The following is a 13,044-nucleotide window of genomic DNA, read 5'->3' as shown; positions in this document are numbered from 1 at the left end:
ATTATTAGCCCTCCTGAATTCTACAATTTCTGTTTAATCGAAAAGTAGATTATTTTCAGCACATTTCTAAACATAATAGTTTTAATAATACATTTATAATATCTGATTTCTATTATCTTTGCCATGATTACAGTAAATAGCATTTGATTAAATAATTCTTCAGATGCTAGTATTCAGCTTAAAGTGCAGTTCAAAGGCTTAACTAGGTTAATAAGATAACTAGGCAGGTTAATTAGGAAATTCATTGTGTATAACAATGGTTTGTTCTGTAGACCAGGGGTTCCCAATCTTTTCAGCCCACAACCTCTAAAATAACAATGCCAGTGATTTGCACCCCCAAAATTCTCAGAGATGTTGCACACACAACAATAGGTCTATGCAGACACGAGGATATTGACAATACATAAAAAGTGCAACAGTCAAATATTCATATCATTTTTATAGTCATTTATTAATTTTTATAATTCATTTAACTCTTGGTTTAATTTTGGTGACCACCACTCAGAGATCATACTCAATGTTCAGTTGTGGCCTGTATTGATTTTTAATTTAATTTATTGGCATAAAGGTGCCAGAAAGTTTAACCTGGTGTTATAAAGTCAATCTTCTGCAGTTGGTGCAGTTTCTGTGTTGTTAATCTAATGTAAACACACCGATCCTATAAAAAATTATTTGAAAGGCTGTTGGCTTTTCCTTTGCATGTTGTTGTTTTTTTACTATTAAAACCACTATTTTTATCTTCTGTAGGTTACGGTTAAAATATGGATATTCTAAGAGTTTTCTAAAACTTATTTGACTTTTGAAAATCACCACGTGACCCTTACTTTGGGAACCACTGCTATCGGAAAAATACTGCAATCGGGAAAATTTTTTGCTTAAAGGGGCTAATAATATTGACCCTAAAATGTTATATATATATATATATATATATATATATATATATATATATATATATATATATATATATATATATATATATATATATATATATATATATATAATAAAAACAGCTTTTGTTTTTGGCCAAAATATAAAAGAATTGTTTTCTCAGAAATACAAAAAAATAATATGAAATTCTGTGAAAAATTTATTGCTCTGTAAACATCATTTAGGAAATATTTAAAAAAGAAAAAAACGTACAGGGGTGCAAATAATTTTGACTTCAACTGTATATGTGAAGAAACTCATTTGCAGCATTATCAAGGAATCAATAGAACAGAACACAACAAACAGACCAGCTGACTTAAAAAAAGAAAAAAACTTTGCAAAATTATAGTCTTATTACCTGTCGGACAAACAAAAAAATTGTTCTGTTTTTTGACACTTCAGTGAAAAAGAATCTCTGCCCAGATGGCAGTAAGTCAAATGAGGAACTAAGTGGGTGCATTGAGTCAGCCACAATACTTCTTGCTTTTATAACCACTCGCTTTTGGTAAATGTATTCCATGCTTGGTAATGTAGTCAATGTCAGTTTACTAGAAGTGGTGACTATTTTCCTTCAACAGGTTTTCTGAATCTCAGTAGCTTTACCATACCAGCAAATGTTACAAAATGTTATTTCCAATGAAAGCAGTGTAAAATATTTCAATCTTTACACTTATATATATATATATATATATATATATATATATATATATATATATATATATATATATATATATATATATATATATATACTAGAGTTGAAGTCAGAGTTATTAGCCCCCTTTTGATTTTTATTTTCTTTTTTAAATATTTCCCAAATTATTTTTAACAGAGTAATGAAATTTTCACAGTATGTCTGATAATATTTTTTTTCTGGAGAAAGTCTTATTTGTTTTATTTCTGTTTAGAATAAAAGCAGTTTACAATTTTTTAAAAACCATTTTAAGGTCAATATTATTAGCCCCTTTAAGCTAATTTTTTTTCGATAATCTACAGAACAAACCATCGTTATACAATACCTTGACTAATTACCCTAACCTGCCTAGTTAACCTAATTAACCTAGTTCAGCCTTTTAATGTCACTTTAAGCTGTGTAGAAGTGTCTTGAAAAATATCTAGTTAAATATTATTTACTGTCATCATGGAAAAGATAAAATAAATCAGTTATTAGGAATAAGTTTTAAAACTATTATGCTTAGAAATGTGCTGAAACAATCTTCCCAGAACAGAACAGAAATTGGGGAAAAAAATAAACAGGGGCGCTAATAATTCAGGGGGGCTAATAATTCTGACTTCAACAGTACAGTAGTCTCTGCTGAGTTGAGTCAATACAATCCACCCACAACAAGTCCCAATTCAGACTAGATTCCAAAACCATACCAAGGTACTTATAGCTTGCGACTACCTGTATTTGTACTCCATTAATAAATGTAGGTGTGAAAGATTTCTTTTTCCTGAAGTCTATTGGCATTTCTTTAGATTTTATTGAATTCGACAAAAGTTTAGAATAATTACACCACTAAGGAATTAACAAATGTGTAACATTTCATTCATTCATTCATTCATTCATTCATTCATTGGTTCATTCATTCATTCATTCATTCATTTTCTTTTTGGCTTAGTTCCTTTATTTATCAGGGGTCGCCACAGCGGAAGGAACCAGCAACTTATCCAGCATATGTTTTACACAGCAGTTGCCCTTCCAGCCGCAACCCATCACTGGGAAACACAAACACTAATGACAATTTTAGTTTACCCAATTCACCTATAGTGCATGTCTTTGGACTTGTGGGGGAAACCGGAGCACCCGGACGAAACCCATGCAAACACCTGGAGAAATTCCAAACCAGCGACTTTCTTGCTGTGAGGCGACAGTGCTACACACTGCGTCACTGCGCTGCCCTGCATTATATATTATTATTATGAATATTTTGTTGATGTGTTTGTCATGTGACTATTGACCAGATAACTGCGAACATGCAAATGAATTGTTTGCGCTTTGAAATATTAACCTAAAAAGTTTGTGAGACAATTTCAGGTAAATGTTTTTGGTCAAACTGCTGAATTCCCTAATCATATGACTTTTGTGTGTGTATGCGTATGCATGCGTGTTTGCTTTTGTATAGGGGTGGATTCTTTCACACACATGGCTATGACCCGGTTCTAGCGATGCTGTTGTTTTCTGGAGCTCTGGTGCTTCATTGTAGACAGCTGGATCTCAAGCTTAGACTGGACTACCTCTGGGCCACACAGGTGAGAGCAGTGTGTATGTGTGCTTGTGTGCTTTTGTCTGTGCGCTTGTGTGCGCCAATGAACAAACCAATGTTGTTGATGAATCTGCAATTTTCATCACAATGCAGTGAAGTAAGAATATCTCAGGAAACTCATCCTATAGCACATTCGAAGAGTAGGTGTTTTTTGAAGCATTTTTGTAACATTTGTTCATATGGCAAAAGTGGTTAAAGGTGGACAAGCGGTAATCCTTTAAGTCATATTTTACACTTGTTTATATGGACAGTTCCATTCCTTAAAGCTGATTGGTTAATGGCAGGGTTTTGTTCACAAGTGCAGTGTTTTGTTTTCTTCACTCAGTGGTCAAATGAGTCAAATAAAGTGTTAATACCCTCCCATATGTTGTTTGTCTTGCTAAATGAATTGTTTATTATTTCTATAATGAAGTATGGAGTGATATTAATTTTTAACTTCCTTCCATTTTAGCATCTTTAAATAATAGAGATACTCCAATGGTTTTAATTGAAGGGGCAATATTACTGTATTTAAGTGAAGTTTCATAAACTAATTTCAAGAGGAGCATGTGATATGATTGAGCACTGCTGGCCACTCATCTGTAATCATTAATAATCCAATCAGAGTGATAATAGCTGGCTATAAATGGATCATTTTCTCCTTACTGCTCTATTTTTGTTTTGGAAGAATCCCCCCTTTCACCCCATCTCCTCCTTTTCCTCTTTTTTCTAAAGGGGGAGCTATCGAGACCTAACTGATCTCGGATCCCCTGATATGCTTATTGACCGGGCTGGAGCTCTGGGATCAATATTTCTGAGCTCAGGGTTCTATCTCGGGACAGCATGTCAAATCTGCTATAAATGCTAAGCATATCTAAGTGGGAACTGTTGAAATAGTTTCTTCTGTTCTATTTTTTATAGTAGCAATATATACAGTACAATGATTTCACATAAGAGAGTATACATCTCCCATTGCAAAACATGGAAATAAAAGTAACAATAAAAAGGTAACATTAATAATATCAATAACTAAAAATAGATTGGTCAGAGAGGGTGGAATCTTTGTTTATTTGCTCAACTTTAATTTAGTTACTATCAGCTGTAAATTTCTCATCTAAAGGAAGGATAAAGAGTGGTTAAGATTAATGTTTGTTCTGTGGATGGGAATTAGTTAGTAATATTTTAAAATTTCTACGAAGATTGGATGGAGCAACTTCCAGCCGCAACCTATCTCTGGGAAACATCCACACACACATTCACACACACACACACACTCATACACTACGGACAATTTAGCCTACCCAATTCACCTGTACCGCATGTCTTTGGACTGTGGGGGAAACCGGAGCACCCGGAGGAAACCCACGAGGGAGAACATGCAAACTCCACACAGAAACGCCAACTGAGCCGAGGTTTGAACCAACGATCCAGCAACCTTCTTGCTGTGAGGCGACAGCACTACCTACTGCGCCACTGCCTTGCCAATATTTGTTCATTCATTTTCTTTTTGGCTTAGTCCCTTTATTAATCTGGGGTCGCCACAGCGGAATGAACCGCCAACTTATTCAGCATATTTTTTACGCAGCGGATGCCCTTCCAGCTGCAACCCATCACTGGGAAACCCTCATACGCACTCATTCACACTCATACACTACAGACAATTTAGCTTACCCAATCACATAAATAGAATACACTATTCCTAGCCATTATTGGATTATTGGGGATTCAGGAAGTAACCTGTGTCTTGTAATTGCCTTGATGGCAGCAATAATTAAAATATCAAGTAAGTATTTTTCAGATTTTCTTATTTGGATATCAGAGCCTCAAAAAAAATGTACCATGAATTGAAAGGGTAGTGTAATATTAAGCATGTTTTCAAGATACATAGAGTTCTTTTGTTTTATGATACGTCCTATAGCCAAAAACACACTGCAGATTGGTTTGCTTTAAACTTTTTTTACTTTTTTTATTTTGCTGGAAAATAAATAACAGCTTGTCATTATAACCGTTCCATTCTCCATCCAATGAGGCATGAGTTACACACATCACAACATACTGTTATTGTAAGGAATGTCTTTTTAACAGAAGGATATCATTTCAAAAGGATATCATTTCAAATTGTAACTAATTAATCCATTTATTTTTGCGTTGCTTAATTAGATTTGTGTGATTTTATATATAATAAGCCAGGGGTGTCCAAACTTGGTCTTGGAGGGTTGGTGTCCTGCTAAGTTTAGCTCCAACTTGCTTCAACACACCTGCCTAGAAGTTTCTAGTATATCTAATAAGAGCTTGATTGAGAGGGGTCTGGTGCAGTGCAATTTGAGCTGCATCCAATGCTTTTTAATGCGCTCACCTAACCCTAACCCTACCCGTCACATTGAATGCATTGTGTCTGATATTGCATCGCTGAGTGATGCAATCTCAGCTTGCATCATAAAGGCTGCATCCAGATACTATTTGGCTTGATTAGCTGGTTCAGGTGTGTTTGATTAGGGTTGGAGCTAAACTCTCCAGGACACTGGCCCTCCAGGACTGAGTGTGGACACCCCTGCAGTAAGCCAGCGTAAATAAATCGCTTCCTCACTGCACTCTTCAGTTGTGACTTGTTCACGAGACGGCACAGCTCTTTATTTTCCATATGTAGCAACATCTGCTTGTGATCTGATTTATTTGGAATCAGTTTTATGAACAGCTAAAGATATTAAAACAAAATGTGTGTGTGTGTGTGTGTCTGCTTATGTGAGCGTCCCTGTATGTGTAGAGTGTTTTATCTGAATATATATTCTAAAACAGTGGTTCTTAAACTGTGGTACGTGTACCACTAGTGGTACGCGGGCTTCCTTCTAGTGGTACGCAGAGGAATGAAATATGGCATGTACATGCTACACACATTTCAAAGTTTACCAAAAATGATGTATATAGTATGCCATATAGCCTATATTTCTGAGGTAATTTGCCAACTGTGCAGAGTTGTAGCTGCTTTACTGGGCCTACTACACTACTGTATTTCAATACTGCTCATTTTGGTGGTACTTGGAGAGACATTTTTTTTTTCTGAGGTGGTACTTGATGAAAAAAATTTGAGAACCACTGTTCTAAAACATCCTTTATTTTGTTTATTCAAAGTTGAATTTTTACATTTTGTCAGTCACATAATCCTTCAGAAATCATTCCAATATGCTGATATGAAACTGTATAAACATTTTATTTACAGAAATAATGTGTTGTGTAAATCATAATACACTGCACTGAAAAAACATTCTGCATGTTACAAACAATTTACATGGGCTGAAATTAAACAAACTAGTTAAATTTTGTAATGTTCAACTTAATTTATTTGTTTAAATTTAGCGCAAATAAATTGCTTGCAACCACTCCAACCTAAACAAATTGTAAATCCTATGAATCATCTTTGAATATTTTTTTCAGTTTAGGATTTGAGATTAACATTTATTTTGAAAAAGTAATATAACATAAAATATATGTTTATTTTCTCATTTTAAATCATGCTAACTCAGCTTAAAAAAACTGTCTAGTTTTTGATGAAAATGAATAAACTAATTAATAATCATAAAATAGAATATCTTTATAAGCTTCATTAGTTCTGTGGCAGACCATCAATTTCAACTGTAATAGTGCCCTCTGGTGGATGTAGAAAATTGTACTACATTAAGGCACAGCTTGAGTGAGTCTACTACTACAGTGAGGTGTTAATATGGCTGTGTGTGTGTGTGTGTGTCCTCAGGCTGAGGAGGAGAGAGATGACATGGAGAGAGTGAAGCTGGACAATAAGAGGATTCTCTTCAACCTGCTGCCTGCTCATGTCGCTCAACACTTCCTGCTGTCCAACCCGCGAAACATGGTAAGACTTCATTCACAGCTCACAGAGGCAAAAAAAACACAACTAAAAGGGTCAAAGGGTTAGTTCACCCCTAAAAAATGAAAGTTCTGTCATCATTTACTTACTTGTCATTTGTTCAAAATCTCTACGAGTCTCTTTCTTCTGCAAAGCACAAATGAAGATATTTTGAAGAATGCTGGAAACCAGTAGCCATTGATTTCCATAGGATTTTTTTTCTTCTTAGTATGGAAGTCACTGGCTGCCGATAGAAAATCTAAATATCTTCTTTGGTGTTGAACAGAAGAAACTCATAAATGTTTGAAAGGTTAAGGACATGGTTAGCCAATATTTTGTCTACATAGAGAAGGCTGTGCAGACTTTCCAAGCAGCATGTGCTGGATGAAATAGTTGGAGCCCCTGGGGGTGGGGGGTGTTGTCGCGAACAGAAGAGCGGAGAGGTTGTGGGTAGTGGGGGGATTGGAGCAGGGGCACTTCAGATCATTTTGGAAGGGCACTTTCTATCCTTGACTAAAAAGGCCATGTGCACTGCATAGGTTGAGCCCTATGTGTGCTCGTGCCTGGAGAAGCTAATGAACATTATTATGGAGATTTTAACAGTGTTATTTGCACATTGAGCACACCAGTTTTCCAAAGTTACATTTTTAGGCCCTGAAAATTTAGCTAATTGCATTTTAAACTTAAGTCCTGCCCACACAGATTTATTTTTATAAAGCACCTTTTTTTTCTACACGGTTTTGCTGTTTGTCCACACAAAAATGTATCGGAAATCTGAAAACAAAACTTTCAAAGTGAAGATTTATAGAAACTCTGGTCATGTGAATACTCCACCTCATGACATCAGCATGCGTGCTGTTTTCTCTTTTCTGATTGGACAAGAATCCACACCAAACTTGGAAGTAGCGTGTAGTGTTCTCGTGCAGTGTGTTGACTAAATACCAAGTTAAACCATAGCTAATGAAGACAGAGTCGTGGAAGGGTTGATCATTGACTGACACTCTTCTCATTAGCATTTGTGGTGACAACTGCAATAAAATAATACAACGATACTCAAAAATTGTGTTTTGATTAAAATTGCACTTAAAATGACCATAACATAAACTTGTAAGCGTATGAAATATTGTATTTTTAACCAAATAATCACTGACATAATATCTTTAACATGTCTAATGGACAAAACATAAACTTACGGCATTGCCTTTATGACTAATTTAAGTGGACGCTTTAGTTTACCAGAAAGAGCACATGTCTGACATGGCTTTCACACAGGGCCAGGAACACTCACAGGAAGTGGCTAAACAAGAAGTATCTCATCTCATTACGTTAAACAATACCAGTAAAAAAAACGGTTAAATATTTAGGTATATATATTAATAAAAATAACTTAGAGAGACAAAAACTAAATTTTTCTTCTAGAATAAAAAAAACTCAGAATATCCTCAATCTATGGCTACAAAGGGATCTATCCATTTACGGTAGAGTTCTTATATCAAAAGCTGAAGGTCTCTCCCGCCTAGTATATCCTTTATTATCCTTAACTGTTAATGATAAAATTAAAAAAGATATAAATAAATTATTTTTTGATTTTATTTGGAAAAATAAGTCTCATAAATTAAAAAAGGCATTAATTTCACTTAACAAAGACAAAGGAGGATTAGAAGCAATTGATATAAATAATTCTATAAATTCTTTCAGAGTCAGTTGGATTAAAAGATGTTTAACTAGTTCAAATTCAATATGGTTCTTTATTCCCAATTATTGGTTTAATAAAATTGGCGGTCTCCCATTTATTTTGAAATGTAATTTTGCTCCAAATAAACTTCCTATAAAATTAACAAATTTTTACCAGCAAGCATTACTGGCTTGGAAAATATGCTACTCTCATAACTTTTCTCCGCATAAAACATTTTTATGGAACAACACTGATATTACAGTTAAGAGTAAATCTTTATTTTATTCCAATTGGTATGACAGAGATATATTACATGTATTTTCCTTATTTGATGACTTTGGGAACTTGTTAACTTATGAGCAGTTTATGAAAATTCATCAATTTCCAATACCATTCAAGAAATTTAACATAATTGTAAATGCTATCCCAAAAGAATTAATACATCTAACAAAAAATCATATTTTGTATATAAATAAAAAAACCATAGAACCCTCCTTATTATTAGAAGGTATTAGTGTATATGATAAGAAGTGCAACAACAAACTTATCCTTCGAATTCTCCAACAAAAAAATCAAATTGCTCCAAGAGGGAAATCATATTGGTCAGCATTAATAGAGGACATTAATTGGAAAAGAACATGGCTTCTCCCATATAAATATGTAATCCCAAACAAAGCAAAGGAAATACATTTTAAAATTCTACACAAAATATACCCGGTCAATGCATTAGTCTCAAAATTTACTGATATTGCAGATACTTGTTCCTTTTGTCAGGAAAATGAGGAAACTCTGACTCACATGTTTTTTTCTTGTAAAACTTCACAAAAGTTTTGGTCTGATTTATATAATTATTTGAATAAATCCCAAGCAACAAAACAAACTTTTAAACTGAAAGAAATTATATGTTATTACTCTAATCCCAAGAACAAAAATGAAGAATATATATATAACTTCTTCATATTATATGCTAAATTCTTCATCCACAAACAAAAATTTCTGAAATCCTCTCCCTCGTTTGCCCATTTTTTAATTGAAATTGATTCCATACTTAAAGCTATTCGTCTATCTAACAACAAGAAATTCTGCAAGTTAATAGAAACTTATGAAAATGTCATGCTTCCAGTGTGTAAATAATTAATGCTTTCTGTAATTATTTCTATTTTTTATTTTTTTTATTTATCTATTTTTTATTTAAATTTGTACCTGCCCCTTCCTCATTTCGTTCTCTTTTTTATTCTCTTTCTATTACTCCTTTCTTTTTAGTTATTATTCTTATAACTTTGTAATTGTATATTCTTGTATTCCAGTCTTGTACAAATTACTTCCTGAGTTATATTGTAAATTTCTTCCTTTCTAAATAAAAGTTTGTTTGAAAAAAAAAAAAAAAAAAAAAAAAAAAAAAAATCTCATTACGTTAAACAAAAGTATTTCTTTTTACTAATGAAGTAGATTAATTAATCAGTAATTATGAGTTTCACATTTTAACAAAAGTGATTTGCATGATGAAATATTTTTGCTGTTTCAAAATGAAACTTCTTAAAGGGCAACACAATGCAAATGAGGCAAAATCTGCACGTTTAGTTCAAACGCATCGCATATTGCTTATTGTTTACACCACAAGGAGGTAATCCATCAAGCTTCCATTGAATTGTATGCAATTTACTCTCACAAAGACTTAATTCTGTTGTTTTTGCATGGTCATGTAGACAATGATTTTTATTTTATTTTTTTTTTTAAACGAAAGCTCACAATTGTTTTTCTCAGAATTGTGGCTTGATTTGCGAATGAAAGTTTATATACGTTCCCAGAATTCTCACTTCACAATTGTGTTTATATCAAACTTATTTAAAAAGTTGAATTTGCAAAATACAAAGAGAAAAAAAAGTCAGAATTGCAAGAAGTCTTAAGTTTGCAAAGATTTGTAGAATAAAAGTCTTTATTTTTTTATTCTGCGGATGAAACAAGTTCATACTAGGTTTGGATCAACAGGAGCTTGATTAAAAATGAAATAACTTCTATTTTTAGATGAACTCTGCCTTAAAGTCCCTTATTTTCATGTCCAGAAATCACAAAATATTCTGGGCAAGACCAGATACTTTAAGTAATAACAGCAGTTCAGTATGGTGTTTTGTTTGGTAAGCAGGTGTTTTTATTATTGCATTTTTTGTTTAATACAGAGAGAATGCAACATACAGTGTGACTATATTTTAAACAACCCTAAATCCTCATTTAAATATGCAAACTTGTTCTATAATGGCAGAAATCAAACATAGTTCACTGTGGTCTTGTTGTAATTCCCCAAGTAACCACTTGACGGCAACGTTGCGGTGATTCAGCCGCTAATTAGGTGAGAGTTCAGCGCAGATGCTTTGATGATAGCTCGTGTTTTGATGATGTAAATGAGATAAGATTGTGATTGTGTGTAATGTAAATGCTCAGCCGCTCCGTCTGCCTTTCTGATCCCGCTGCCAGGCTTCATTGTGAGGCCTAATGAACACAATGAATGTGTGATTACACTGCCGTTATGCAGTTTGTTATGTGTTTTTTTTTTTTTTTTTTGGTTTGTTTGCGGCAAGTTCAACACATGCTGCTAGCCTCTTTTCCTGTTCAAGATCCTTCCCAGGAATCGATGCAATCAGACATCCTGAAATCTGTTGGAACCGCTCTGAAGAGTTGTATTGTAAACAGTGGCACAGGGAAGTGAAAATCGTGGATTTACAGTCAAGTACACAATCATTTTCTCCTTTCCCCCCACTGCCAAACCATTTCCTTTTTATTTGCATCTGACCTCAGTTTAAACATTCTTTTGCTACAATGAGGACTTCGCAAAACGCTTTTGTATTTTATTTATAGCAATTCTTTTAAATCTACTTAGGACGTTAGTCATGTTTTCTTGCATCAGAAAACATTCATTTAGTTTACATTAGCTGACTTGCAGTAAAAAACCACTTAATTTCTGTTTAAGACATTTGTATATACAGTAACATTCCAAAGTTTGGGGCAGAGTTATAAAATAAGATTGGTCTGAACAACAAGTGAAAAACCCATCATAGGCTCATTCTGAAAACATACCCCTATATACATTTCTGGAGAGCACGAATCATGTAGCCAGAAGTATGTATGGTTGCATTTCCTTTTTAAAACGAATGCTACAGGGTGGTATGACGCTCAGCTGACTGCTTACCTCCATATGGACATTTTTTTTTACTGTTAGCAGTTTGCTTAGTACTGTAGCTCGCCAAGTGCGTCGGTGGACTTTAGGCACAGAGAGGAGTTAATCACAATGATGGGGTTCGAGTACTGCGAAGAACAGTTTCACAAAGAGAGTAAAAACTAATATAAACGAGTAAATAAAAGGTGGAGAATGTAGTAAAATCTGAAATTGTCATAAAAATCAGGCCAGGGGTTTTCTTTTTCTGAATTGCTTTTTAAAACTGTTGGTTGGGTTTAGGAAAATGGGTGGACGCTGGTCAGTCTGTGCTTTTGAAAACACTATTGGTTGGGTTTAGGGAAGGAGGAGGGTGATTTGTCGATCGGACAATCGACAGCAGCCTCTGGTGGATTTATGCGAGAACAGTAGGTGTGAATGGCACTCGCACGAGAAATTTGAGATCTTAAAAAGCATACACTGCGGCCTCTAGTGGTAATTTTTTATGCAAAAACCCAGAAGCAAGTTAGCAATTTAGCAGTTCCGGTTCCCTTGTCCCAAAGTAAATGGTTTTTTTAAATGGGATTTCAGTTAAATCGCTTAAATAAGGTTTGTGGCTGACACAAACTCAAGATACTTTCACGTTTTATTCTACGACATAAAATACATCAGTTACATCTCACTCTTGATTTTTTTAAAATCAGTTACACTGCTTTAAAAGGACGGTTGGTATCAAGTTGCTAAATGGGAGTACAGGAGGTGTCGAAGACATTAATACGTAATCGAGCTGAGCTGGTCTAGATATTTAAGTATTTTCATGAAAAATATTTTATAGTTTGTTTTATTTTTCTAATTGGGAATTCATATTGTGTGTAGATAATGCCTTTACTTGTAAAGGCTGTCGAGACAGATTATTTGTTAATTATATATTTTATTAAAACGATATTATGAAGATACTGCTCACCAGTGCAGCCTGTCTCTTTACTGCTCTCAGTAATACAAATGTGTGAATAAATGTGTAAAAAAATCATACTTGTTAACTGTCATTTTAACGTCATTAAGTGATTTTTTTTGTTGTTTTTTTCTTCATCGGAACACATTTAACTGTTATAACTGCAATATTAACACTCCTCCTGAAAATGTATAGCAGATGTGACTGTATGGGCTGCTTTTCATTGTACTTTATGACATA

At 34.0% G+C, this 13,044-nt stretch overlaps 3 protein-coding genes across 5 annotated transcripts in view; 2 read left to right on the top strand and 1 right to left on the bottom strand.

Moving 5' to 3' along the window:
- The window catches only part of dsc2l (desmocollin 2 like), a 1,349,056-nt gene that overhangs the window by 403,820 nt on the left and 932,192 nt on the right, over nucleotides 1–13,044 (top strand). The window lies entirely within an intron of this gene.
- tns3.2 (tensin 3, tandem duplicate 2) overlaps nucleotides 1–13,044 on the bottom strand; it is an 817,627-nt gene that overhangs the window by 456,283 nt on the left and 348,300 nt on the right. The window lies entirely within an intron of this gene.
- The window catches only part of adcy1a (adenylate cyclase 1a), a 122,260-nt gene that overhangs the window by 96,164 nt on the left and 13,052 nt on the right, over nucleotides 1–13,044 (top strand). For both annotated transcript variants that reach the window (XM_087297044.1, NM_001168349.1), the window contains 2 exon segments: nucleotides 3,051–3,177; nucleotides 6,919–7,035. In XM_087297044.1, coding sequence (XP_087153170.1) covers nucleotides 3,051–3,177; nucleotides 6,919–7,035 — 244 coding nt within the window.

This window comes from Danio rerio, chromosome 20 (assembly GCF_052040795.2).
Source record: "Danio rerio strain M-AB ecotype USA chromosome 20, GRCz13ab, whole genome shotgun sequence".
NCBI classification, from domain to species: domain Eukaryota; kingdom Metazoa; phylum Chordata; class Actinopteri; order Cypriniformes; family Danionidae; genus Danio; species Danio rerio.
The sequence above is the reverse complement of the archived record's forward strand: the minus strand, read 5'-3'. Positions and strand labels throughout refer to the sequence as shown.